The sequence below is a fragment of the Molothrus ater genome, chromosome 24 (assembly GCF_012460135.2).
Source record: "Molothrus ater isolate BHLD 08-10-18 breed brown headed cowbird chromosome 24, BPBGC_Mater_1.1, whole genome shotgun sequence".
Lineage (NCBI taxonomy): Eukaryota > Metazoa > Chordata > Aves > Passeriformes > Icteridae > Molothrus > Molothrus ater.
Window position 1 is genome coordinate 4,884,178 of NC_050501.2, and position 27,138 is coordinate 4,911,315.

General features: G+C 47.5%; 1 protein-coding gene across 3 annotated transcripts in view; it reads left to right on the plus strand.

The window, feature by feature from the left end:
• The window catches only part of CSMD2 (CUB and Sushi multiple domains 2), a 248,594-nt gene that overhangs the window by 93,071 nt on the left and 128,385 nt on the right, over window positions 1-27,138 (plus strand). For 2 of the 3 annotated variants that reach the window (XM_036396894.2, XM_054517183.1), the window contains 4 exons: window positions 10,265-10,377; window positions 18,161-18,238; window positions 24,977-25,064; window positions 26,005-26,129. In XM_036396894.2, the coding sequence (XP_036252787.1) occupies window positions 10,265-10,377; window positions 18,161-18,238; window positions 24,977-25,064; window positions 26,005-26,129 (404 nt within the window). The remainder of the gene's footprint in view (window positions 1-10,264; window positions 10,378-18,160; window positions 18,239-24,976; window positions 25,065-26,004; window positions 26,130-27,138) is intronic. The other variant, XM_054517184.1, reaches the window with a different exon arrangement.

Below are 27,138 nucleotides of genomic sequence, written 5' to 3' on the forward strand. Positions count from 1 at the left end.
GTCCCATTCTCCTTAGGATCCATCAGCCCCAGGATGCTCCTCCCCAAGGCCCTTTCTGGTGTTCCTGGTGTCCCTGGCTATGCTGGATTTATCCCATTCTCCCTACGACCATCCCAGCCCCAGGTTGCTCCTCCCCAAAGCCCTTTTCTGGTGTTCCTGGCCATGCTGGGTTTTTCCCATTCTGTGGGACACCCCAACCCCAGGCTGCTCCCCAAAGCCCTCTCCTGGTGTTCCTGGCTATGCTGGATTTGTCCCATTTGTTCTCACTGTGACAATCCCACCCCAACCCCAGGATGCTCCTCCCCAGGGGCCTTTCTGGTGTTCCTGGTGTCCCTGGATTTGTCCCACTCTCCCTGTGACCACCCCAACCCCAGGATGCTCCTCCCCAAAGCCATCTCCTGGTGTTCCTGGTGTTCCTGGCTGTGCTGGGTTTGTCCCACTCTCCCTGTGACCATCCCACCCCAGGATGCTCCTCCCCAAGGCCCTTTCTGGTGTTCCTGGTGTCCCTGGCTGTGCTGGATTTATCCCATTCTCCGTGTGACCACCCCAACCCCAGGATGCTCCCCAAAGCCATCTCCTGGTGTTTCTGGTGTCCTGGGCTACGCTGGGTTTGTCCCACTCTCCCTGTGACCATCCCACCCCAGGATGCTCCTCTCCAGAGATCTTTCTGGTGTTCCTGGCCATGCTGGATTTGTCCCACTCTCCCTGTGACCACCCCAGCCCCAGGATGCTCCTCCCCAGAGACCTTTCTGGTGTCCCTGGCCATGCTGGATTTGTCCCACTGTCCCTGTGACCATCCCACCCCAGGATGCTCCTCCCCAGAGCCCTCTCCTGGTGTCCCTGCCCATGCTGGGTTTGTCCCCAGCTCCTGGCACTCAGCTCTGAGTCCTTTCTTGCTGCTTCTGGAAGACTTTGGGAAGAAGAATGGCTCTGGTCCTCCCAGACAGAGAGCAGCTGTTCCTGGCAGAGGCTGCCCTGGGATTTGTGCCAGTGAAATCTCTGCTCCTCCTGTGTCCAACTCCACCAGCTAAACCCATTGATACCAAGCAGACAGCGTGAAACTGCCTGAATTAACAAATTCCACCCCCTCCTCCCAGCTTTGGGTGGAGCACAGAGTTTCAGGTGCTTCTCCAGGATTTGTGGAGCATTCTGGAGGTGAAATCACCCCTCAGATTTATGGGGTTTTCTGGAAACCCCTCAGATTTATGGGTTTTTCTGGACTCCACAGTTTGCTCCAATCCATCTGTGTGACCTTGGCTGATTCTCTGCCTCCTTCCCATGTTTTACCAGTGGCAGGTGGAAGTATTTTGGGATTTGGCAGGCTGTGCCCTGTCTGGGGTGTGAAATAGGAATTGTGCACAGTGTGGAGATTTTAATGAGCGTTTTGTAATGGCCAGAGTGCATCAGGCATCTTTTGTCTAAGGAGGAAACAAACAGCACTGGGATCTTGATAAACCCACCTGGGATCTTGATAAACCCCCCTGGGAATTCCTGGCTGGCTGAAGGTGGGAGCACAGGGGCAGGTGGAATTTAAAATGAATTTTTTCCCCTTTCCTGAGAGCTCTCACCCAGGGAATCTCCAAAGGAGTTGCTGCTGGGTGGGTGCTGGGATGTTTGGATGGACTCACTTTGCTGCTGAGAAGGTGCCACCTTATCCTCAGAAACAACAATTTATTCACTTGTGGTGAACTCCAGCGATTCTCTCAATAGCAAACACATTGGAAATTGATTTTTCTGGAGAATTCACCCAAAATGATGAGGCCAGGGCTGTTTTATGCTCTCCTGCTGGAGTTATTCAGTAGCTCCCTAAATAAATAGGACGTTGCAAACACCTTTTCACAATTTCTTTCTTGGCAGGAAGAGCCAAAGCTGGGTTGGAAAGGATGAGTTTGGAAAGGAGTAAAAGGGGAAAAAACAAAGTTTTATTCCTCTGATAGTTTCATGGAGTGGAAGTTACTGAAAAGCACCTTTCTTGTCCCTGCTGCTGTTAAATTAAAGCTCCAGCATGAGTTTATCAGGGAATGAAATCTCAGAGCTTCCTGTAGGCTTTAAGCAGGTGACTCCTTTTTTTTTAATTTTTTTTTTTTTTCTTGAAGAGTCATTGAGGACAAGGTGGAATTCGGGACAGAAATGAGAATTTAGCTGAACAATTTGTTGCTGGCACCTCTCACAGGGCTCCCACATCCTGGCAGAGGAAGGATTTATTGCTTTGCAGGTCTCCTGTGGAATAATGCAGTGTAAAATGACAATGTCAAAGCAAGTTAAGGATCTGCTTCCTTCTGAGAGACTTCCCTGCAATAATCCTGTGTATTAAACTTGTGGAGACACTGCAGGAATTACCAGGGGGACCACTTGGAGCAAAAGGCTGCTCCTTCAACATCATCATTACCCAGGCTTTGCTCCCTCATAAAAATTCCTCTCAGTGATCCCAGATAATCTCTTCTGTTGCTGTTTTTTTATTTATTTTTTTTTAGTGTAAATCAGCACCAAGCTGCCCTTCTGAGGGGAAGGAAGGAGCTCTGAGCACCCTGCTCTGGTGGAAGGTGGCCCTTGCCATGGTGGATAATCCTTGAGCTTCTTCTAACCAAACCATGCTGGGATTTTGGGGAAAAAATGGATTTTTGTAGGAACAGGATTGAGGCACGGGAGGAAGGAGCTGGGGTGGGAGAAGCCTTTGTGCCCCTGGAGTTGAGAGGGGTCAGAGACAAACTGGGAGGGATGCTGCACTTGGTGGCATCAGTGAATTGTGAGGAGCTCCTGAAATGCTCATTTTTGATCCTCCAGTCTCTGCTTCTGAGGGGAAGGATGGAGCTCTGAGCACCCTGCTCTGGTGGAAGGTGCCCCTTGCCATGGTGGATAATCCTGGAGCTCCTTCCAACAAACCATGCTGGGATTCTGGGGAAAAAATGGATTTTTGTAGGAACAGGATTGAGGCACAGGAGGAAGGAGCTGGGTTGGGAGAGGCCTTCCTGGTGCTCCCTGGAGTTGAGAGGGGTCAGAGACAATCTTGGTGGCATCAGTGAATTGTGAGGAGCTCCTGAAATGCTCATTTTTGATCCTCCAGTCTGGACCTAGGGGGGTAAAAAGAAAAAAATAACAACAAGAAAAACCCAAACAACAACAACAGCAATATATTAGTGCCTGATGGGAGCAGAGCTGCAGGAGGGACAGGCTGGAGGAGAGAACAGGACAGGGCTGAACCCACCCTTGGTGTGACCCTGGTGGAGCTAATGTGGGGAATGGATTTGTAAAAAATTCTGAAAACCTGACAGAAGGTTCACACAGTGTGAATTTGTGTGTAAACGTTGAGTTTAGAAATGTTCTGGAACAGGATAGATGCTGTTAAAAGAGGAATGGAATTAGAAACAAGTTTTAAAGGACGGTCTTGTTAAAAAAGACGAGATACTTTGGAGAAATGGAATTATAAAAGATTTATTGTATTAGGATTTATGAAGGGTAATTATAGATGATGAGTTTTAAGGTATTTGTAGTATGGTGTGGTAAAAGTTGATAGTTAAGAAATATTTATAGTATTATCATAGTAATAATATAGTATTATTAGTAGTATTATAGTGTATAGTAATATATAGTATTATATATATCATAGTAATGTAATATATATATATTATATATTATATATTATATATTATATATTATATATTATATATTATATATTATATATATATTATAGTAATATATACTATAAATATTTCTTAACTATATAGTAATATATACTATAAATATATATATAGTATATATAATATGTATTTATAGTATATATTATATATGTATATTTACTATATATAGGAATATTTACAGTATATATTGTGACTAGGAAATAGCTGGTTATTGATTGTGACAGCGTGACTTGTAACACTTGCATTGTCTTACTTTTTAAATGAGACTGAAAACGGAATAAAAGTTTTCTCAAGCCCCTCTCAGCTGCCCCGTCTCTAGGTCAGAAAAGGCCTTGATCCGACAGAGCTGCCACCAGGCAGGGTCGCTTCCAGCGCGTTTGTCGCTTCCAGCGAGGCTGCTCCATTATTAAAGTGCCATCCTGGGGGCAGCCGGGATCAGCTCAGGCCCTGCCGCGTGTCTGGAGCTCAGCTGAGGTGACCTCATTGTGCTCCGCTCCCCAGAGGGAGCAACTTCTGTGCCCGGTGAGCTGGAAAAGCGCCAGGATGCAGCTCCAAGATCTCCTTTACAGCTTCTTGGGCTCCCTCTGCAGATTTCGCTGGGCTGAAACATCCCCCACACCTTCCTGAAAGAGCCGGAACGAGGGATGTGGGGAATGAGGGATGTGGGATCCAGGTTTCTCTTCAAAATGCAGTTTATTGTATCTGTCAGGAAAATCCATCCACAAACACCAGAGGTTCATGGCCAAAAAGGAGACAGAGGAGTCCTGGAACTTTATTCCAATCAAGGCAGAGGCCATGGGGCATCCCCTGGGGTGTCTCAGATTTTTAGAGGACGCGGCCTCCTTTTTATCCCAATTTCCCAGCTGCATTTCCCTTCTCTCTTTCCCCATTGCTGAGGTACTTGAGAGGTTCAGACTTCCCAGAACACCTGATCCCAAAGATTCCCCTCTAATGTACAACCCTCTTTTTTAATTTTTAATTCTTATGGAATTTAGGGGTTTTCTTCCCCATTGTTTCTTTCATCTCTCAATGTCTAATTTCATTTCTCAGCAAACTTAAAGTTTATTTGTAAAATCAAATATCTTTTTCCATTCACCCATCAGTGGAATCCTTCCCATGGTTTCTTTTATCTCCCAGTGCTGGTTTTATCTCCCAGCACCCCACAGCTGGTTTGGGAAGGCAAATCCACTATTCCTCTCATATCCAAGGTGTTACAGCAGTCCAGGGTTGTGGGTGACAGAGCTGTGCCCACAGCTGTCAGGTCCAGCTGCAGGCAGGCCTGGAGACCCTTTGGTTTTGGTTACAATGCATTCTGTACTTTGCTTTTGGTCACAATGCATTATTTACTTTTCTTTGCTGAGCATCTCAACACAGCAGAACCAATCTATACCTGAACTTTTATCTATAGCCTATCATAACTACTATAATTACCATATTCATGTTACTGTTCTCCAATCACTAACAGTCAGTACATTGCAGTTTAAGCTAGAAGTTGGTTTTCAGTTTTCTTGCATTCTGAGAGCTTTTTTCTCCTTGCCACATTTGCTGCCTTGTTTGCCTGTGCTCTCTTTCTGCTTGTTAAAAACATCTTCTTGTTTGGGGTGGGTTTATCCTTTGCTCTAAGCCATAAAAACCCCTCATAATAACTCACACACCCTTTGCCTCCTTGGTTATCCAGCAATTCTTTTCCAGCAATTCTTTTCTTCTATACCAAAACTTGCTTCCATCTCTATTCCTTCATCAGATTCTACATGTAAAAATCTTTCTGCCAAGCACACACACATCTGTGAGACTTTCTTGTCAAACTTTCACCCTTCCCAGCACCCTCCCTGCCTCCCCAGGCTCAGTTTGGCAGTAAAACTCCGGGTTTAATGAAATTTAAGTGCATTGTTAGGGTGACCAAGCCGGGAGTGAGGCTGCTCTGCACGGAGGGCTGGTTGTTATTTATCTGCTGATAAACACAGCCCCGCTCCTTATCAGCACATCTCCCCCTGCCTGCCCGGGGAAAACAATCTCTGCAGCTCTGATATCCCAGCTTCAGAGGAAATTCTAATAAAGCTGTAGCAGGTTCGGGGGGGAGGATTTGCAATGCTGAGCGTTAGAGAGCCTCAGTTGCATTCTGTTGTGCTGAATTAGGGGTGGCTGGCTCTGAATGGAATCAATCTAATCGTGTTTGTCACCTCGCTGTGCTGTGACTGGAACCAAGCTCTGGTTTCAGGCTGGGAGTGTGTGGGAAGTGCTTTGCTTCTGTCACTTGGCTTCTTTCAATTGGGGTAATTAGCAGCGAGGGTGGGATTCATTATTTGATTATTTTAATTGCCAGGAGCACAAAGGTCTCCCCGTGGCTGCAGCACTGGCGCGGGAGGAGGAAGAACCTGTTTTCCTTTCCAGGATGATTGAGGTTGGAAAAGCTCTCCAAGGTCACCCAGCCCCAGTTTGTCACCAGTTCTTGTCCCCATCCACATCCAGGCCTGCCCTGGACACCTCCAGGGATGGGAGCTCCAAACCTCCCTGGGCAGCTCCAAGGCCTGACCTCGTATTGTGCCATTAATTAATTAATGAGCATCTTAGCTGAGCTTGCCTGCTCTCTTAAACGAAATAGACTTAAGCAGGAGGAATTTCCTCATGGAAAGGGTGCTCAGGCCTTGTAATTCCCATTGTTTTTGGGTAATGAGGAGTGCACTGCTCTTCCTGCAGGGAAAAATCTTGTTTAAATCTGTCCTGGGGGTTAAGATGGGTCTTAAAAACATCCCAGTGGGGAATTCCAGCCTTAAAACATTCCAGGGAAGGAGGGGAGGCCTGGAGGGGGCACATCCTTCCAAGGGGGACCCCTGGCTGCTCCCACCAGTTCCTTTGCCTCGTTTGTAGGGTGGTTTTTTACACAATCCCCTACAAGCAGAGGAGTTCCACGAGCCAGGCTGCTCTCCCCGAGGTGTGGGAGTGACGTGGGGTCTGTCCCTGCCCTTCCTGAGGCGCCTGCAGGCTCTGGAGCAGAGTGAAGGTGCAGGAGAGGAGGAACAATAACTGATCTAATGATTCATTTTCCTTGTAAAAGTCCACAGTGAGGAGAAGTCTCCTGCGACCCAGAAATGAGGTCTAGAGGTGCTTAAGTATATTTTGTTTAAGAGAGCAGACAAGCTCAAATAAGATGTTCAGAATTAATGGTACAGCTCTCCTGATAATTTCAGGAGAGGTTTGGATGAAAAGTTAAAAATACAGGTGAAGTGAATAATAATACACAGGGAGATGAAGAGCTGCTGAGAGGTGTCCCTGAGTTGTAGTGAGAGGGAAATGAGTCAGAATTGGCAGGAAATCAGTGGAATAAAAGCTGGAAAGGGACACAAACCCCTGGCTGAGCTGGGGATGGAGCTCAGAGTGAAATTTGGGTTGGGCTCAGTTCTGTGCCCCCAACAATTCTGGTTAAACTGAGCAACCAGTTGTGGATGGTGGAATTCCAGAATGGTTTGGGTTGGGAAGGGCCTTAAATCCCATCCAGGGCCACCCCATCCATGGGCAGGGACACATTCCATTATCCCAGCTGCTCCAGCCTCTCCTGGGACATTCCAGGGATGATCCAGGTGTGTTCTTCTCCTTGGATTTCGTGTTGACTGCCAGCCTTGACTCTTCCATCCATGGAGATGCTGCTGAGATCTCCCTTGACTCCTCCATCTATGGAAAAGCTGCTGGGATCTTCCCATGGCTCCTCCATCCATGGAACAGCTGCTGGGTTCTCCCTTTGGTTCCTCCATCCCTGGTAATGCTCCTGGGATCTCCCCTTGGCTCCTCCATCCATGGAAAAGCTGCTGGGATCTCCCTTTGGTTCCTCCATCCATGGAAAAGCTGCTGGGATCTCCCCTTGGCTCATCCATCTATGGAAAAGCTGCTGGAATCTCCCTTTGGTTCCACCATCCATGGAGATGCAGCTGGGATCTCCCCTTGGATCCTCCATCCATGGAAAAGCTGCTGGGATCTCCCCTTATCTCCTCCTCCTCCTCCTCCTCCTCCCAGCCACTCCAGTGGGTCCCACTGTTGGGTTAAGCACAGCCAGGGAAGGAAAAGATGGATCTGAGCTCCAGGAAGATGAAATTTCAGGGAGATTCACCCAGAATTTGTGGTGGAGGCTCCAGGAGGAGCCAGGACCCAGCCTGGCTGATCTTGGGAATTATCTGCAGAGATCCAAGGGGTGTCAAAACAGAGATTAAATGAACAGAGAGGTTAAAATAAATCAACAAAATCAGTTCTGGGGGGAAAAAAAAAAAAAGATGAAACATCCCCAGTGATGTGCTTTGCTTTTATTTGGAGCTGGTGTTTGACTGCAAACAGCTCCTTCAAATTCATATTTAAATCCATCATCTCCACATATTTCGTCTGAAATAACAGGATTTCAGATGGAATCCCTGCCTTTAGTCGTGCTTTTGACTCCTGCACTGGGTTTGCAGCATCCACACCAGGAATTCTCATCTTATTTGGGTCCATTTAAGAAGAACTAATGGCCAGATTGCTGATAATCAAATTTCAGGGTGCTCCAAATCCGTGTGCAAACATCTCCTCCTGCTCCTCCAGTGCTTCTGCCTCACTTTGTGACACTTGATTGATTTTTTTTTTCCCCCTTCCTTTTCTTCCTCACTGCGTGGAAACAAATTAAAGCAGGAATTGGGATTGTAAATAGATAATGGGACGTGAATGCAGAGTAATCAGTGCCAGCCATGTACAGCCATACTAATTGTGCCAGGGGAGGGAATGGGATAAATATTTCATGCCTGGATTCGGTGGGAAGTGAGAGAGCAAGGAAAGAAATAAAAGAGTTGAGAAGGCCTCACTTCAGTGCTTTTTTTCTCAAAAAGAGGAGTTTTGATGGCATTTACCCCTCCCTGTTTTGAATAGAGGAATTTTGTTTAATGTGGAGGCTTTGGTGCCACACAAGGGAAAAACATCTCAGGTTTGGGATGAATCCACCCTTCAAGGATGTGCTGATCAAAACCAAAACCAGGCATGGGGGACAGGAGAAGCTGAGCCTCATCCAGGCAGCTTTGGTTCACTGCTGTCTGGTTTTTATCTCAGGCAGTTGAACTACAGCTATGAAAGGGAAATTTGGCTCTGCATAGCTAAAGATTACTTCTGAGGGGTTTGCTGCTGCAGAATGAACAATGAAAGGGCCCTTGAGGGATGAGAGCATTAAATTTAAGGGTGTTGTCATAACAACCAGCCAGGAGAACTTCCTCAGGATGGGTTTGGGGCATCCCATGTTTGATCTCGGCCCCAAATCTGTTTGTTTGATCTCAGTTCTTTGAGAAAGTTTCCAATCCAATGGGTTCAGCTGCCTTGGAGTTCCCCAAGGATGGCAAAAAGCCACAGAGGATCCCACTTCTCCTCCACCTCACCCTCCTGAAAGGGCTGGGAACGGAGATGGAGACAATCCATGGAGAAAGGATTGGGAACAACCTTCAATCCCAGTCTTAAATCATCCCAGAGCGCTGCGGGATCCAGGCACGGGATAATCCAGGGTTTGGATTGTACTGTGGGTGGCAGAGATGGTTTAGTTATGCACTAATCACCCTGCCAGCTCATTAAGGGACTCATTAAGGGGCTGGGAGCACAGGGGTGCCATTAATTAACGCTGCCAATTCCAGCCTGGCTCCCCCCTGGAGGAGCTGAGGTCATTTCTGGATGGGCCTGGGTGGCTGAAGGACTCTTCAGGTGCTCCATGGGCTGTCAGAGCTGCTGCAAAAAAATGTTTAATAATCAAATCTGAAATAACCTTCTGGATGGAACAGATTCCCAGGATGCTTTTGCCTTCGTTAAAAGAAGCAGGGGGTGTTGGGATGTCAGAAATGGGTGTTGGAATGGCAAAAATATGTGTTGGAATGGCAGAAATGGGTGTAGGAATGGCAAAAATGGGAATTGAAATGGCAATAAAAGGTGTTGGATGCCAATAAAAGGTGTTGGAATGCCAATACTGGTTGTTGAAATGGCAGTGATTTTTAAATAAGTGATAATTGGGGATTAAAGTAATTAACTTTCATTAGCAGGAACAGAGAGGGCATTGGTGTCCCCACCACGGTGAATGTCACCGTTGTGGGTCTCAGTCTGAGTCTGAGGTGTTGTTCCAGTCTAAAACTTGGTTTGGGACAAAACTCAGCCAGGAATTGTGAGCTGGAGTTAAATGAAGCAGGCAACATCATATTTTAAAATGGAAATAAAATTATGAACAGATATTAAGGGCTGCTGCACCTCTGATCCTGGCTGGAATCTTCCTCAGGTTGGGATTGGTCATAAATAAATTACAAAATTAAGAGATTCTTGCCATCCTTTCCCTTCCTGAGTTAAAATAAATCGATTTCGGAGTGGGGTTAACCAAATGTGAAGAGATGAGCTTGGAAATGTTCTTTGCTTTAGGAAAAAGGACTGGGAACTTCTCTAATTACAAACACGGAGCTCTCAGCTGGGAATCCCAGCAGGAATGTGGGGCTGGGGGCAGCCCTGGAGCGGGGAGGGTGCTGTCCTTGGCTGTGTGGTACCCACAGAGGAGTCCCCAGACTCCTGGGGGAGGAGGGTGGCCTGGAGAGGTGGGTTTGGGGTCTCACTGCTGGGCCCTGACGTGGCTGTGCTGCTTTGCTCTCCTGCAGGTTCACTGGGATGAATTTGCCCGCCCCTGTGATCAGCAGTAAAAATTGGCTGAGGCTGCACTTCACCTCTGATGGCAACCACAGGCAGAAGGGCTTCAGTGCCCAGTACCAAGGTAAGAAGGGAGAAATAAATGCCCTGGCCTGGCCTCACCCACCCCAACCAGCTTCTTGCACCTGTTTCACAACCATTCCAGTTTGATTTACTCGTTCACCTGTTTCACAATCATTCCAGTTTGATTTCCTCATTCCTCATCCACCTGTTTCACAATCATTCTGGTTTTATTTCCCCTTGTGGCCACCCTAGAACACAAACTACTCCAACTCTAATTAACTCTAATAGTTTATAAAAACATTGATCTTGTAAGCCAAAGATTGAAGACTAAACCTGTAAGGGGATGGAATATAAGAAAATAAAGATAGTGTAGAAAGAACATTGGTCTTTTAAGCCAAAGATGGAAGACTGAAGCTGTAGGGGGATAGAATATAAGAAAATAAAGATGGTGTAGAACGTAACCTTGCCCCTAAGGAGCTGCAGCTGGGCCAATGATCAAAGATTAGGAACAGGCCTGACTTTACCAGGCCACAGCTGTGACCAGTGAGCAGAAGATGCCATAAAAGAGTGGGGTGGGTGGGTGAGAAGGGAACTGGAGCCAGTGGCTGCTTTGTGAAGAAGAAAGAGTCAGTGCTCTGAGGAGCTGCCCAGGAGAAACACCAAGCAGGTATGAAACTTCTGTGATAGGAGACAACAGCATGGAACCCCTGAGATGAGATGACAACATAAACCCCTTTTCAGAGTTACCCCAGCATTTCAGGAAGAAAGGACTCAAACCTTCATCTCCAACTCCCAAAGGTGGCATTTTAGGCTAAACTGCTTCCTGCCCCCCTAAACAGCCCAAATTGCCCCTTGAGATAACCCCACACGAGCTCCAACGCCACAAACAAAGTCAAAAGCAACCCTCAGCCCCCAGTTAAGAGTAACCCCAGCCAGGAATCCCCAGCTGCCTCCCTGCACGGCCCTGCTGCTGTTATTTTCCAGCTGGAATCCCCCAAAGTGTGGTTTTCATGGAAAAACCCAGCCTGGTTTGGGCTGGGAGGGACCTTAGAGCCCATCCAGTGACATCTCCCCTGTCCCAGGGTGCTCCAGGTCCCCTCCAGCCTGGCCTTGGACGCTCCCAGGGATCCAGGGGCTTCTCTGGGAAATCCCTCTCAGCCCTTTCCCCACCCTCACAGGGCAGAATTCAGCATTGGGATGAAAAGATTTCAGGATGGGGATGTTCAGGCGCTGTTGAGGGACAGGGGATCCTTTGGAAGTGAAGGTTCTGCTCCTGGTTGGACCAGGATGGGTGGAGTGGGTTCCTTGCAAGTGTTCCCACCACTGCTGTGATGTTTTTGGAGGAGGTTGTGGGTGCAGGATCCAGGAATGGGGGAGTGAAGCAGGGAAGGAGCAGGAATGATTTGAGTCCACCCCAAGGCTGGGCTCAGGGGAGCTCTGCAGGTTTGATCTCAAGAGGCCCTTGCTGGGAAAAAAGCTCTGGAGAGGAGTCAAGGGAAAGGGAGAGGATTTTCCTTGGATAAATCCGGAGAGCTGCCCCGTTTGGGTGTTCCCAGGCTGTTCTTAGCAGGGCTGTCATGGCCTCAACGAATGAACCACATCATTATTTAACTTCCCTGCTTTCCTTGAACCTATAAATCACTTTAAACTGCAAGGGAAAAAAAAAAAACAAGGAAAAAGGACTTTAAACAAGGGAAAAAAAAACCCCTTTTGTTGTTGCTGTGCAGCATAAATGTCTGGAAAAAGCAGCTTCCCTTTGGATGGCTTTTCCCTGGCTGTCAGGATTGCAGCTTCCTCCAAAGCACCTGTCTGAGTCAGGCTTTTCCCTCCACAGCAAGGTCAGGATGAATGTCCTCATTCCCCTGCTCAGAGAAATGCCAGGGGGTTCTCATCTCATGTGCACAGGGGATGAACTGGGGATGGAGTGTTGGAAAATGAACTGAACTCCCCATTCCTGAGCTGGAATCGGGACAGGACCTCGGCCCAGCTGCCAGAGGGGACCTGCCCTCATTTTTCCTGCTGTTTTTGTGGAGTTTGGCAGCTTCTTTCTGCCTTTCAGTGCTTAAAGACCCAGCAAAACAAGCAGCCAAGCAGTGAAGACTCCCAGGGCTGAAGGGAAAGGTGTCTGCAGGCAGTGGCATGTGTAGGACAGGAGATGCTGATACTTTAAAAACCTCCCTGTAACCCTTTCCACAACCTGGCCTGGCCATAAATATTTCACTGGAGATAAATCCCTACAAAACAGGCCATGTAATTCCACAGCAAGCACAGCAGCTGAAATGCATTTTTCATCAGGAGAGCTGAATCAGGATGGTCCAGGAGAAGCAAGGGGAGGCTTTAGGGTGGCTCTAATTTGCTGTCTGTTTTCTAAAGACGTGTCTGTACATCATTTATGAACCCCCTGGGTCCCCTAGGACAGGGTCTGGCTTTGCTGATAATCTATAAGAAAACAATTTCCTTTCCAGCTTGTTTAAATTGATCCCGAGTTTTGCAGAACACCTTCTCTGTCTGTTCCCTCTCTGCTCTCCCTAATCCGTGCCCTCATTTGGAAATCACTTTAGGAATGTAAAAGCAAGGTTAGATGCAATCAGGCTGTGGAGAGGGTTTTTTTTTTTTTTTGTTGTTGTTGTTGAACACAGCAAATTCATTTTGTTCCCTTCCCGGGAGAGTTAAATATTTCCCTTTTCCCTTTCATTAAGGTGAATCTTGATTTTTTTGCAAATGCTTTTTTCCCCATTCCCCACGTAAGGAAATGAAAGGGACTGGAAGAAATGTGTCCATACAATTATTTTTAAAAACTATTTTTTTATTTTCCTCCCCATCCTGTCTCCTCAAAAAAGGTGGAAGAAAATAATCTTGAAGTTTTTAATCAGGTGAGGTGGCAGCACCTCAGGTCATCAGAGGGGCTGGGTGGGAATTGATAAAATCAGAAGATTTTGGGAAAGCTGCAAAAGGCTGGTGATAGGGCTGGAATTGGAGAGATGGGAATGCTGCCCTGGCTGCTGCTGCTGCCCCTCTCTGCACATGTTTTATGGCAGAACTTGGCTCCCTAATTGCTCTGGAGCTGATTGTTACCAACACGTAATTGCAGCTCTTATTGATCTCCCCGCCCCGGCCGCTTCCCTTCCCTGCGGGAGGAAGATGAATGGGATGAGCTCCAGCCCAGCACAGCACAGCCCTGCTGCTCACCAGAGACACTTCAATGGCTTGCTGAGGGAGTCAGGGAATCTTGGAATGGTTTGGAATGGGTTTAAACCCCATCCACTTCCACCCCTTCCATGGGCAGCGACTTCCCAATATCCCAGGGTGCTCCCAGCCCCATCCATGGCTTTGAGCTACAGATCTGTGCATGGGTAGATTTGAGATTCTACCCATGGATGGATCAGTTTGGCTTCAGTTTGGACAGATCCTCCCCCCTCTTCATCCTGGATCTCTCACTCCTCATCTTGGATCTTCCCTTTCTCATCTTGGATCTTCTGCTCTTTATCCTGGATCTTCCCCTCTTCATCCTTATCTCCTCTCCCATTGCTCATCCTGGACCTCCCGCTCCTGATCTTAGATCTTGCCCTCCTCATTGCTGACCTTCCCCTCATTTTCAATCTTCCCCTTTTCATCTTGGATCTTCCATTTCTCTTCTTGTGTGTCCCACTGCTTATCTCGGCTCTTCCTCCTTTCATCTTGGATCTTCCACTCTTCATCCTGATCTTCCATTCCTCACCTTGGATCTTCTCCTTTTCACCTTGGATCCTCTCCCTTTCATCTTGGATCTTCCATTTCCCATCTTGGATCTTCCGTTTCCTCATCTTGGATCTTCCATTTCCCATCTTGGATCTCCCCCTTGAGTTCCAAACAGATTTTTGGCTCCTGCCGTGCAACCTGTGGAGTGTCCTGGGCAATTCTGGATAATCCCAGTGCTTGTCCAGGCTCTGATTCCCAAAGATCCATTGCTCAGGCTGCCAAAAGAGGGATTTTTTCCAAAGAGTTGCATTTGAGGGGGCTTCTCCTCCAAGAACAAGAACCCCCTGTGAGCATCCTGAGCCATCCCAGCAGGAGGGAGAGATCCAGGCAGGATCTGGATTTAACAGCAATTCCCCCAACAAGGAGAACTTCATGGAATAGATTTTTTTTTTTCTGTTGCTTTTGCTGAAACACTGTTTTCCAAATTAAAAATAAATAAAGCTCTGCTTAAATCCTCATTTAGAGCAACATGAAGTGGTTTGAAAGGAACAGCCCGGCCTGCCTGCCATGCTGGCAGAGCTTTGTAATGTCATCTTTCAAATCTGACAGGATGCTGAGTATTCCATTAGATCTGTTGGATACGTGTGAGCAGCAAAAGCCTCCAGAAAACAGGAGTTTCTGTTCATCCAATTATCCTGACACAGTCCTTTGTAGTACTGCTCCACATTCCAATTTACAAACAAAGTAGATTTTCAAACACAGGATTTTTGAGGGCAGGGAGTGGGAGAATCGTTCTTATTTGTTTAAATTTTTAAAAAAGCACAAAAACAAGTGGTGCTTTGCTGTGCCTGGTTCTGATCTAAATGGAGTCATTTGTAAAGTCTGACTTCCGTCATTAGGGCTCCAAAATGAAGGATGAGGAGGAGAGGATGCAGTGATCCCTCTTCATCAATTTATCTTCACCAATTTATCTTTATCAATTCTCCTGGAAAGGGACATGGTGCAGTTAGGGGAGGAGATGTTTCCTGGGGATGCAGCTCAGGCTCTGAATTTTGGGATTGCTGCTCACTGAGGAGTGTCTTGTTCTCATGGCTGGGGGGTTTGGGAGCCAGGTTTTCCATCAGGAACGGGGTTGGAGGGGGATGTTTGTTGGGTGGGATCTGGCAGGGATGGCTCTGGGAGAGCCTTGGTTAGAAATTGTGTCCCTGAAAATTTTCCAAGCCTGGCTGTATCCAGATTATGAATTTCCCCATGCCAGTGAATTCCTGGAATGGTTTGGGTTGGAAGAGACCTTAAAATTCTTCTGATTGCACCCCCTGGCACCTTCCACTGCCTTCTCCTGGGTTTGGGATGTTCAGCACTGGGGAAATCCCTGCAGCTTGCTGTGTCCTGATGGAAAAGTTCCCAAGGATGCCTCATCCCATCCCTGGTGCCTCCATCAGCTCTGGTGGGGTTCACCAACGCTTGGGAAGCTCTGCTTGGCCTCTGAATTCCTCTTTGTGGGGCACAAATCATCTGAGCTGAGCTTTTGTTTGTGTGGAGAGTGGGAATGTTCCCTGGGGCTGGATGTGCAGTGGGGAGCTGTGGAGAATACCAAAATGGGGATTATTCTGTGAAGCTGCTCGTGCCCCAGAGCACAACCACGGGGCAGAGGCTTAGAGACTGCAGAGGCCCAACCCACATCCTTGGAAAATTCAAATCAAAATCCAAATTCAGCCTTGGAAACTTGGAATTGCCTGGGAGGGAATGTTGGGGTGGGATTTTGGGGTTATCCCTGTGTTTGCTTGGAAAAAGCTGGAGAATCACTACAGGAATGTCTGCCACTATTTTATTTGAAGCAGAAATAGATTTTTTTTTTTTACCCCAAAAATGTGAGTTTTAGCAGCCCCAAGTCCTTTTTTTGATCCATTGATACCACATTTATTAAAAACCTTGAGATCAGGCTGGAAATATCCTGTGATTCCCATCCACGTGGACCTTTGGGGCATCCCAAAACCTGCTGCTTTTTCTTCCTCCTGCTGCACTTGCAGGTGGATTTGGAGTAAAAAGAAACAAAGAGTTCGATTTGCTTTGACAGCAGCCTGCTGTTAATTAGTTTTCCCTTCTTAAATTAATAAAAAAAGACAGCTGCCCTGAACAGATTGAAGCTGCTGAGGAAGACAGCAGCAGCAGCTTTTCCTCATGAATATTTTCCAGCTAAAATTTTTTTTGAAGTTCTTGCTGCTTTATTTAAAGAGAAAGCCAAAAGCTGTGAGGAAATGATGAGTGAAAAGCTGCACCCAGCATCCCTCTCAAAGCAGCACCTCAGGTGAGCTTCAAGGAGCCTCTCCCTGTCTGAGCCTCCTGCAGCAGCTGTTCCAAACAGGTCCTTTTTAAGCCCAAAAAAAAAAAAACCAGCAAAATTAAAAACCCCCTCTTTAGTTACATGGGTAATTCTTCTTGACAGCTTTGTCTTAGCAATGTGCTAATTTAGGGATGAAAGCCTGACAAGATGAAGAACACGAGGAAGAAGGGTTTGAAGTGGGTTTCTCCAAGGATAAAGGGCTGGCTCGTCAGGAAAAGGCTCCCAGAAAGTGATTTGGACACTGAGTTATCCCAATTCCTGTTGGGTTATCCCAAATCTGCAGTGGAGGCTCTTTTATCCCAAATCCTGCAGTGAGGGCTGGGTTACCCCAGTTCCTGCTGGAATTATCCCAATTCCTGCTGGAATTATCCCAATTCCTGCTGGAATTATCCCAATTCCTGTTGGGTTATCCCAATTCCTGCAGTGGAGGCTGGGTTATGCCAGTTCCTCTTGGAATTATCCCAATTTCTGTTGGGTTATCCCAAATCCTGCAGGGCTGGGTTATCCCAAATCCTCTTGGAATTATCCCAGTTCCTGTTGGGTTATCCCAATTTCTGCAGTGAGGGCTGGGTTATCCCAAATCCTCTTGGAATTATCCCAGTTCCTGTTGGGTTATCCCAAATCCTGCAGGGCTGGGTTATTCCCAGTTCCTGTTGGAATTATCCCAGTTCCAGTTGGAATTATCCCAATTTCTGCAGTGAGGGCTGGGTTATTCCCAATTCCTGTTGGAATTATCCCAATTCCTGTTGGGTTATCCCAAATCCTGCAGTGGAGATTTTTTAATCCCAATTCCTGCAGTGAGGGCTGGGTTATTCCCAATTCCTGTTGGAAGGTAATTCCTGTTGGAATTACCCCAATTCCTGTTGGAATTACCCCAATTCCTGCAGTGAGGGTTGGGTTATCCCAATTCCTGTTGGAATTATCCCAATTCCTGTTGGAATTGTCCCAATTCCTGTTGCATTATCCCAATTCCTGCTCTTTTATCCCAGCTCCTCACAGTAGAGGCTGTTCTATCCCGATTCCTGCTTCTGGAGGCTGGAATGATCCCAAATCCAGGTGTTTGTGCTGCTCCCAGATGGTTCTGCCAGGTGGGGTTTGTGTCAAACCCTGGGGGTGGAGGCGGCAGCAGCCAAATCCAGAGCAGGAGAACAAATTGCTGCTCCCTGGTGTGGGGAAAAGGATGGGGCCCTTGGAGATGGATGAGTTCTTGTTCCCTTGCCTGGTTTTTCTCCTCTTTTGGTGGAAGTTTGCAGCCAGGAGGGAATGGTCACACTTGGGGAGGAGTCCCCCAGGTGTGGGGCTCCAAGCTGATATTTCCCTAGGCCAGTAATGGGGTTTAATTTTCTTTTCCCTGCTGTTTTCCTGCTGTTTATTCACACCAGCTCTGCGGTTTTTAGGTTCTGAGTGCTCCCCTGGAATGGCTCTGCTGTGTAATGGGTTCATGGGATAAATTCCAGAAAAAATGGGGGGAAACCAGCTCAGTATTTTGCTCTCAGCATCCCTGAAACTCCTCAGAGCTTCCCTTTTGCCTGTCTCCCATTTTTAGTGGGTTACAGAGGGACTGGGGAGGGGTTGGGACCCCATCTTTATTTTGAAATTAAACCTCTCCAAAGCCCTAACATAGAAAACAAATCCCTCTCCAAAGCCCTAACATGGAAAAACAAACCCCTGCTGGTTTTGAGCAGTCAGGATAAGCTGATCCCAAAGGCAAGGATGCAGGATGTGGGTGATTCACGTTTTTATTTTTAAAATACAAACTTGACAATCCCTGAAGCTCAGCTCAACTTTTTCCTCGTCTTTCCTTTGTTTCCCACCCCTGCAGTCAAGAAGCAGATGGAGCTCAAGTCCAGAGGGGTGAAACTCATGCCCAGCAAGGACAACAACCAGAAGACGTCTGTGTGTAAGTTTTTTCTGGCTCTTCCTCACTGTCTTTTTGATAACAATCTCCTGGAACATTTCATTGGACTTTCCAGTAATCTCTAAAACTTCGCCACTCTGAAAAGTTTGGGTGCTTTTCCCTCTTCCCTCTGCATTTCTGCATCACTCCCTCCTCCCAGTGCTCTGGTCACAAGCATTTACTAACTCCTGGAAGGGTGCAAGGGGTTGGATTTTCTGCATTTGGTTGATTCTGTGCTCCAGGGTCGTGGCTTTGGGCTCCTTTTAGTGGGAAAAACAAAGAAATTTGGGGTTGGGATCGGTGCTATTGCTGTAAATAAGGAGCAGGGATAAGGAACAACATTAAAAACAGAATGTCAGAAAATTTACAGAGGCAGCCACAGCGTCTTCCTTTTTCTATTTGAGTTTTATTTCGTATTCCCTGCAGAAAAAATCATAACTCTGGGTTTGTAATGCTGATTTTTTCAGGTTGTAGTGCTGATTTTTCAGGTTGTGTGGAGTGCTTGGTGTGTCAGGGGCAGAATGTTGGGGTCACTGCTGTGCCTCCCTTGGGCAGGTGGGACACATTTCAGTTTTCCATCAGGTTCTTCCCAAATCAGGAGCAAAACCTGCGGCTTTTGTCCCTGAATCTTGGGCTCTTACTGAAATGAAACAGGAGGGATCAGACTGGGAGTTAATATTTTATGTGGATTCAAATGGCAGCAGGATGGAGCATTTTTCCAAATGGATTTTAGGGGAGAAGCTGGAATTGCTCGTTTTGTTGCACAGCCCATTACCCCCATCAGAGAGGAGCATTTGCACAGCTCAGCTGGTGGATTTTGCATACAAAATTCAGAAAAATGCATGGACTGGATCTGAATTGGTGCATTTTGCATACAAAATCCAGAAAAAGGCATGGACTGGATCAGAATTGTGCCTCAGTGTCTGCCTGGAAGGAGAGTTTCCCTCCCAGCTCCCAGGAGAATTTTTACAGGCTCTGTTTTTTTGGGAGCAAAGCCCAAAAAGGTAAAAAACAACCCAAAATCTCCAGAGCAGAAAACACTGGGGGCGTCCAGGGGAAAATAATTCAGTTTTAAAGGGAATTATCCTTTAAAATTGAGTCCAAGCTGTTCCTGGCTGGGTGTTACATTCCTTGCCAGGAAGAATTTATTGGAATAAACTTCCCAGTGCCCTTATCTGAGTGAAAAATCCAGTTGGGAACCCCCTGGCTGGGTGTGGAGACAGAGGGGGTGTGTTTGGAGTGGGGGGAGTTTTGCCCTGGATTTTGGGGAATTTTGGGGAAAGGAGTGAAATCATTGATTTAATGAAGCACTGTGGTGTTAACAATACACAAAATTCCCATTTCTCCTTCCTGGGAATGGCCTTTGGAGCAGTTTTACCCATTTTTAATGCACAGAGGTGAGGGGGACACAGCAGCTCTATTCCCTTTCCAGCAGATCCTGCACTTCTGAGGAGGAAAAATAGGAATTCATTCCCCCTGCCTGGTTTATCCCATCCCAGGGGGCTCAGAGCTGCCAAATGGGAGCTCAGATCTTGAGGAAGCTCAGGCTGGAAGTTGTTGAGCTGGAATATTGAGGATGGTGGCCCCATTCCATGGTCCTTATGACCCTCCAGCTCCTTCCCCATGCCCTGCTCTCCATCAGCTCTGGATTTTCCCTGTTTTGTCCCTGTTTTGGAGCCTTCTGCTCCCACAGGGAATTCCCAGCTGCAGAAGTGCTGGTTCCCAAGGAGATGGCACCAGGAAAATCAGGTTTTTATTTTGATTTTTTCACAGAGCCTTATCTGCTCTATTCCCTGCTGGATTTGCAGGGTTGGTTGAGCCCCTCTGCGCCCCCAAACCTCCACGAGCTGAGTTTGCATCACAGATAATTCCACAGGTTGGGTAAAGAAATTTCCTATTCCAGGGCAATTTCCAGCTGCTCTGGTTCAAATACCAGAAATTCAGGAATTTTCGTGTCTCTTGCTAACACTTAAAGCTGTGCCACAGAAACTTAAAATCGTTAAGGCTGGAAATGATCAAGTCCAGCCTTCAAGTCCCTGTTTTATTTTTGATTATTCCTACCAGCAATGTTTTCTTTCCAAGTACTCTGGCCTAAAATCCTCCCTGGAAGGATCCACTCTTAAATCCTGCAGGTTTTGAAGAGGTTTTGGATTTGGGATTGCCTGCTCAGATTAAACCTGGAGTGTTTGGTGTGACTGAATGGAGGAAAAATGTAGTGATGTAACATCTGCTTGTGTTATTGCAGGGAAAAAAAAAATCCATAAAAATACAAAATTCTGGGGGGGAGGTGCTGCTTGTGCTCAGTTGTGCTGGACTGTGTTTGTTTGAAATCTTAATTAAGTGCTTTGTGCTCACCATCAGTTAAATTATTTGGAAATCTTGCTTTAATCGCTTTTGGAGGGAAGATAATACTGAGAGACAAATAATGCAGGTAGAAGAAATAGTTTGAAATTTTAGGCCATATTTTGGAGGTTGTTTCTGGCACTTGAAAGCAGAATGTAAATATGGATATTCCAGGTCCCACAGTGGGAAAATTGTGGTGGTTTGGATTTAAAAATAAAAGCAGCCAAGTGGGAAAATTGTGGTGTTTGGGTGAGGCCTACCTGGAGGGGCCTTGGAAGGCCTTGGGTGAAGGAACTTCTGTGTGTGTGTCCAGTTGGGTCAAAATCTCCTTTGCAAAGTCATTTTTTGGGGTGGGTTGAGCAGTTTTTAGGTGTCAGCCAAGTGCGTTGGAATTTCTGGGTTTTGGGGAGGTGTCTGTGGGACACAGGAACCACCTGGGGCCCTGTGGGGATGCCTGGAAGGCCTTGGGTGAAGGACTGGAAGTTCTGTGTGTGTCCAGCTCAGTCAAAATCCGCTTTGCAAAGTCATTTTTGGGGTGGGTTGAGCAGTTTTTAGGTGTCAGCCAAGTGTGTTGGAATTTCTGGGTTTTGGGGAGGTGTCTGTGAGACAAAGGAGCCACCTGGGGCTTGGGGACAAGCTGTGCTTGGCTTGGGTGGGACAGCCTGAAATGCCCTGGGAATTCTGCACTTCTGGGAATGCTTGTGAAGCTTCACCTTCTGAGCTGTTCTGGAACATTCCCAGCTGGGATATAAATTGGGATTTGGAGCTCTCCTGGTAGAACATTCCCAGCTGGGAAATAAATTGGGATTTGGAGCTCTCCTGGTGGAACATTCCCAGCTGGGAAATTGGGGTTTGGAACATTCCCAGCTGGGAAATTGGGGTTTGGAGCTCTCCTGGTGGAACATTCCCAGCTGGGATTGGATTTTCCCAGTGTCAGGACCTGGCTGTGACCTTTTCGCTCTTGGTGTTGCTAAAATTGGGAGCGTTCAGTGTCTGGGTTGGGGTCACTGAGGTTCTGGAATCACTTCATCCTTAATTTTTTGGGCGCTGAAGGAACTTTGAGGGTTGGAAATGCAGCAGGACCTCATTGGGGTGAACCCTGCACCCCTAAATCAGCTCCAAGCTCTCAGGCCTGATTTTTGTGATCTCTCCCAGAAGTTTGCATGGAATTTCCCTGGTGTGACCACTCAGATTAACCCTTTAAACCATCTAATTCCTGCTGCAGTCCTTCCCAGCCCTCCTGCCAGAAAGCATCACCTCCTTTCACTGGATTCCTCATGCTGAGAAACGCTGGGGCTTTGTCAAAGGTTTGTTTTTTTTCTTTAGATGCTGCTTTGTTTTGTAGTTCTGAAATTCACCGAGAAATTGTCCCTTGGGAATCTGTCAGTGAAGTTTGCTTATTAAGAGAAATAAAGCTAAAGAGGATTTGAACAGTGAATTCCAGTGGCAAACTGAACCATCAGAACTGGCTGTCACTGAATTCGTGAGGAGAAAGAAATGGAAAAAATCAGGAGGATGAGGGGATTGAAAACCAATCCCATGGTTGGGAGAGAGAATTCCTGAGCTTCTAATACAGAAATTGAGCAGTTCGTCACAATTTTTTTCCAAGTAATCTTGAAGGGTTTATTTGGGAACGGCCCAGCCCAAGTGAAACTTTGGGAAGGTGAACACAGCAAATTCTCAGCATGACAAATCCAGTTTGTAACCTTCGGGCTGTTCTGTTTGTGTGTGTTCAAAACAAAAGGTGGAGAACAAAAGTTTCTGTAAATGAGCATCTAATCCATCTCCTCCTTTTCTTTCACTCTCCTTAAAAGAGAAATTCCCCAATTCCCAGGATATGGGGATATCTTCCCTCTCCCCCTTGCTCAGCTTTATCTTCCCTGTTCTCTGCTTTATCTTCTTGTGGTTTTAGGTGTTAATGAATCTCCACTAACGAGACATGAGCTGGGCTTAGACCTCAGCAGTGAGGGTGACAAACTCTCCTCTGGGGCCTTTGTTTTCCTGGGGATCTGGGGTTGTTTCTTGAATTCCAGGCTTCATTTTTTATCTGATATGGGAAATAATCACTGGGTGTGGCAGCAGTGACCCACTCTGGGGGTACAGAAGGGGTGGCCTGGGGTTGGTTTGACCATGGGAGGAGGAATTTGCTGTGGGAATGGGATTTTTCCTCTGAGGAAGAGCTCCCAATGTTGGGGTGTGGTTGTTACAGGTGTGTGTGGTCAGGGGGGGTTTTACAGAGAAAAATCAGGAATTTGAGCACTTTCCTTCCCTCCCACATGGCTTTGGGACATAAAACCCTCCTTGGGTCCCTCATGCTGAGGTGAATTTTCCTTTTTTTGGAGCTGCCTGTGCACAGGCATCACCTTTGGGAGCAGGGAAGGAACCCAAGGAGGGTGGTGGCACCTGGGGACTTCGTTCAGCCAAACTTTCCCTGTCAGGAGCTGGGGGTTGAATCCATGGGCTCCCTTCCTTCACACTCTGGTGTGATTTGGACTCCTCTGGGCCTCTGAAAAGTGGCAAAGCAAAGGTTTGGAGCTGTAAAAAATGGAGGGATGCTGGATTCTGCTTTGGTGCTGCTGCCTGAGCTTAACCTGGGGTTATTGTGGTGCTGTTCACAGGGGTCCCAGGATGAGGGGAGAGATGAGAATCTTGACTCCATGTTTCAGAAGGCTTGATTTATTATTTTATGATATATATTCTATTAAAAGAAAATCATATATTAAAAATAGACTAAAGAATAGAAGAAAAAATTTCATCAGAAGGCTTGAAAGGAAAGGAATGATAATAAAATCTTGTTACTGCTCACAGCCTTGACACAGGTGGCTGTCATTGGTCATCAAATAAAAACAATTTCACATGCTGGGTAAACAATTCTCCAAATCACATTCCAAAGCAGCAAAACGTAGAGAAGCTGAAACTTCTCAACTTCCCAGGAGGAAAGATCCTAATGAAAGGATTTTTCATAAAATATGTTTGTGACAGGTAATGGACATGGAAAATGGGAAAACACTCCCTCAGAGGGTGTTTTCCATGAATCCATGGCTCTGTCACCTCTGTGTCCTCCCACACACACAGGAGAGCACCAAAGCATCCCATGGGGACAGTCCCAGCCCCATCCCTGCTCCAGCACGGTGGGAAGGGAGGGAAAAAAGGGCCTTAAAAAGGAAATTCCTGAAAAGAACTCAGGGGGCATCAGATGAGTGTTAGTGCTGAGGAATGGAATATTTTGGGGATCAGCAAAATTGGGAAGCGTCCTCCTTGTAGGAACAGCTGCACTTGGGGATGCACCAGGGATTCCCCAGTGGTTAATTCCAAATATTGGCTGGTCTTGGCTTGGTGTGTGTCCAGTGTGGGTGGATTTTCACCATGGATTCTCCCCCTGGGTTCTCCCCTTCCCCCTGCAGGGCTGCGGCTGCTGAGGCCTCTGTCTGCCATGAGGAAGGGGCTGGTGTCACCTCAGTGTCACCTTCCTGCTGGCAGTGGCCTTGGGGGCACCGTGCTTGGAATACAATTGGCATTTCCTTCCCCGTAATCCAGCGCTGGGCAGAGGTGGGATGGAAATTGGGGTTGTTTCAGTGGCTCAGCATCATGGCTGAGAAATGTGCCGTAGGTTCGGGTGCAAAGAAAACCAAATCCCATCGAATTCCTGTGGCAAAATCCCCCTTTTGTCCCTTGTTGCTGTGCTGGAATTCAGCCTGGAAACCAGGATTGTGCCAGGGCTGAGGGACCCCCCAGGTTCCCCTGTCCTGAACCCTCCTTTGTGCCTCAGGCAGGTTGGAGAGGGCTGGAAATGGGGAGGATGGAGCTGGGAGCTTTCTTCAGTGCTGGCCACCACCCCATGGATTTCATGTTTGTTGGCATCCGGGTTGCTCCATAAATTTTTCCATGTTCCAACTAAATGACTTGGCTCTCAAACCCTCGACTTGCATCCCCCTCTCCTTTCTCCCTCTCGTTCTGTGCTTGGTTTTCCCCCCCTGGGATCACACACCTGCCTTTTCATGGAGTTGTTTTCTTTCCCTGGCACACTGGGCTGGGTTTGGAGGGCTGTGAGGTCACCTTGGAGGGTGGCAGGTGGAGTTTTAGTCACAACAAACAGGGTCTGTGATTGGTGTCATTTAGCAGAATGGAAAAAATACCCAAAAATCATCCTTTTCCAGAGGTATTTCTGTAGTGGAATGGAGGGAAAACTGTGTCCCTAGCTGGCATTTCCTAGAAAATACTCAGGTTGTAAACTGAGCAGGATATTTGTTTCCAAAGCTGTTGTTTTTTTGTGGAATAAAACATTGAGGTTTCTGAGCTCCCAGTTGCCATTTTTCTCGCCACATCCACCAAGCCAGCTGCTGCAAGAATGTTCCTTTTGCTATTCTGTCTCTGTATGTGCTGTTTTTTGCTTTGTAGTAACTCAGGTTGGTGTGTCCCAGGGACATAATTTGTGTCCAGACCCTGGGATTCCCGAGAGAGGCAAAAGGATAGGCAACGATTTTAGGTAAGAATATTTTCTGTGTGTTCTGTGCATGAGCTCCTGGGTGTGCTCCTTGTGTGGGAGGCTCTGTTTGCTCTGTCCCCCTCCCAAAATCCTGCCCAGTTTTGGGGAGCACGTGGGTAAAACCCTTCCTGTGTGTGCTGTTCCACAAAGATCTCCTGCAGTGTTTTTATCCTTTCCCAATCCGGGTTGTGTGCTGTCATCCCTCCCCTGGAAAACTGAAACAGCCAAAAGAAAAAAAATCACTTTTCAAATTAGCTCGAGCCTCAGCATGGCCCTGCCCTTAGAGAATTTGAGGTGGCTGAGGTTCCTTGTCACTGAGCCTGTGTGGTGCCAGCTAATTGGGGTTTAGAAAGTTTAAACCAGAGCTGTTGTTCCTTTCCAGTTCCCAGTTTTCCTTTGCAGGGATGCCCCAGCTGCTGGTGGCCATGGGGAATCAATATTTCATCTGATTTTGCTGCCCAGGGCTGTTTTGCTCATGGAAAGTGTCTCTCAATCAAATCCCAGTCTGTCAAATTCTCCTCAAATCCAGCAAAGGAGAGAGGGCAGAGGAAAGGGAATCCCAGCAGTCCCTAAATTCCAAGGGATGAATTCCCAGCTGCTGCAGGCTGGACTGTGTTACCCCAGTGAACAAAGCAGCTGGAACAGCAAAGCTCAGAATCCAAACCACAGAACAAAGAGCAGAACTCTCAGCAGTTGATGAAGATTTTTATTTCGCTTTATGAGAGCGCTGAGCATGTCCTCTCTCAGAGCTGTGGATGAAATTCCCACTGAAATGTCACTAAAAATTGAGATTTGGGCATCAGCACCTGGGGCAGACACAGCAGAGGGGAGGCAGAGCTGGTCCCTCCTCCCTTCCTGCTGCCTGCAGGGCCAGGGGATGGCCCTGGCCCCAAATCCTGGGATCAGGAGCAGGCTGATGTCCCCTCTGTCCCCTCTCCAGGCTGGGCTCCAGCATCCAGTTCTCCTGCAACGAGGGCTACGACCTGCAGGGCTCCAAGAGCATCACCTGCAAGAGAGTCAGCGACATCATCGTGGCCTGGAGCGACCACCGGCCCGTCTGCAGAGGTGAGGGGCTCAGCCTGCCTGGATTTCGGGATTTTTAGGAATTCCCAGCTCCTTCCTGTCCCTTTTCCATCACCCATCCTGCCCCTGGGTCAAATAATCCCAGTATGGTTTGGGTTGGAGGGACATTGAGGACCATCCTGCTCCTTCCACTGTCTTAGACACTCCCAGGGGTCCAGAGGGAGTCTGAGGGGCTCAGCCTGCCTGGATCTGGGGATTTGGGGGAATTCCCAGCTCCTTCCTCCCTTTTCCATCACCCATCCTGCCCTCAGGTCAAATAATCCCAGAATGGTTTGGGTTGGACCATCCTGCTCCTTCCAGTGTCCCTCCAAGCTGGTCTTGGACACTCCCAGGGATGGGGCAGCCTGAGGGGGCTCAGCCTGGCTGAATTTTGGGATTTGTAGGAATTCCCAGCTCCTTCCTGTCCCATTTCTCACCCATCCTCCCCTCAGGTCAAATAATCCCAGAATGGTTTGGGTTGGACCATCCTGTTCTTCCCACTGTCCCTCCATGCTGGTCTTAGAAGCTCCCAGGGATGGGGCAGCCTGAGGGGGCTCAGCCTGGCTGAATTTTGGGATTTTTGGGAATTCCCAGCTCCTTCCTGTCCCATTTCTCACCCATCCTGCCCTCAAGGTCAAATCTCAGAGTGATTTGGGGTGGAGGGACATTGAGGACCATCCTGTTCCTTCCACTGTCCCTCCAAGCTGGTCTTGGACACTCCCAGGGACCCAGGGGCAGCCTGAGGGGGCTCAGCATGGCTGGATTTTGGGATTTTTAGGAATTCCCAGCTCTTTGCTGTTCATTTCTCACCCATCCTGCCCTCAGGTCATCCCTTGGCCAGGTCAGAGAGTCCCAGAGGGGTTTGGGTTGGGAGGAGCCTTAAGGAAGATGTTCCATGGGCAGGGACACCTTCCCCCATCCCAGGCTGGCCTTGGACACCTCCAAGGATGGGACATCCACAATTTCTCTGGGAAATCTTCCCCAAGGCCTCCCCACCCTCACTTTAAAGCTT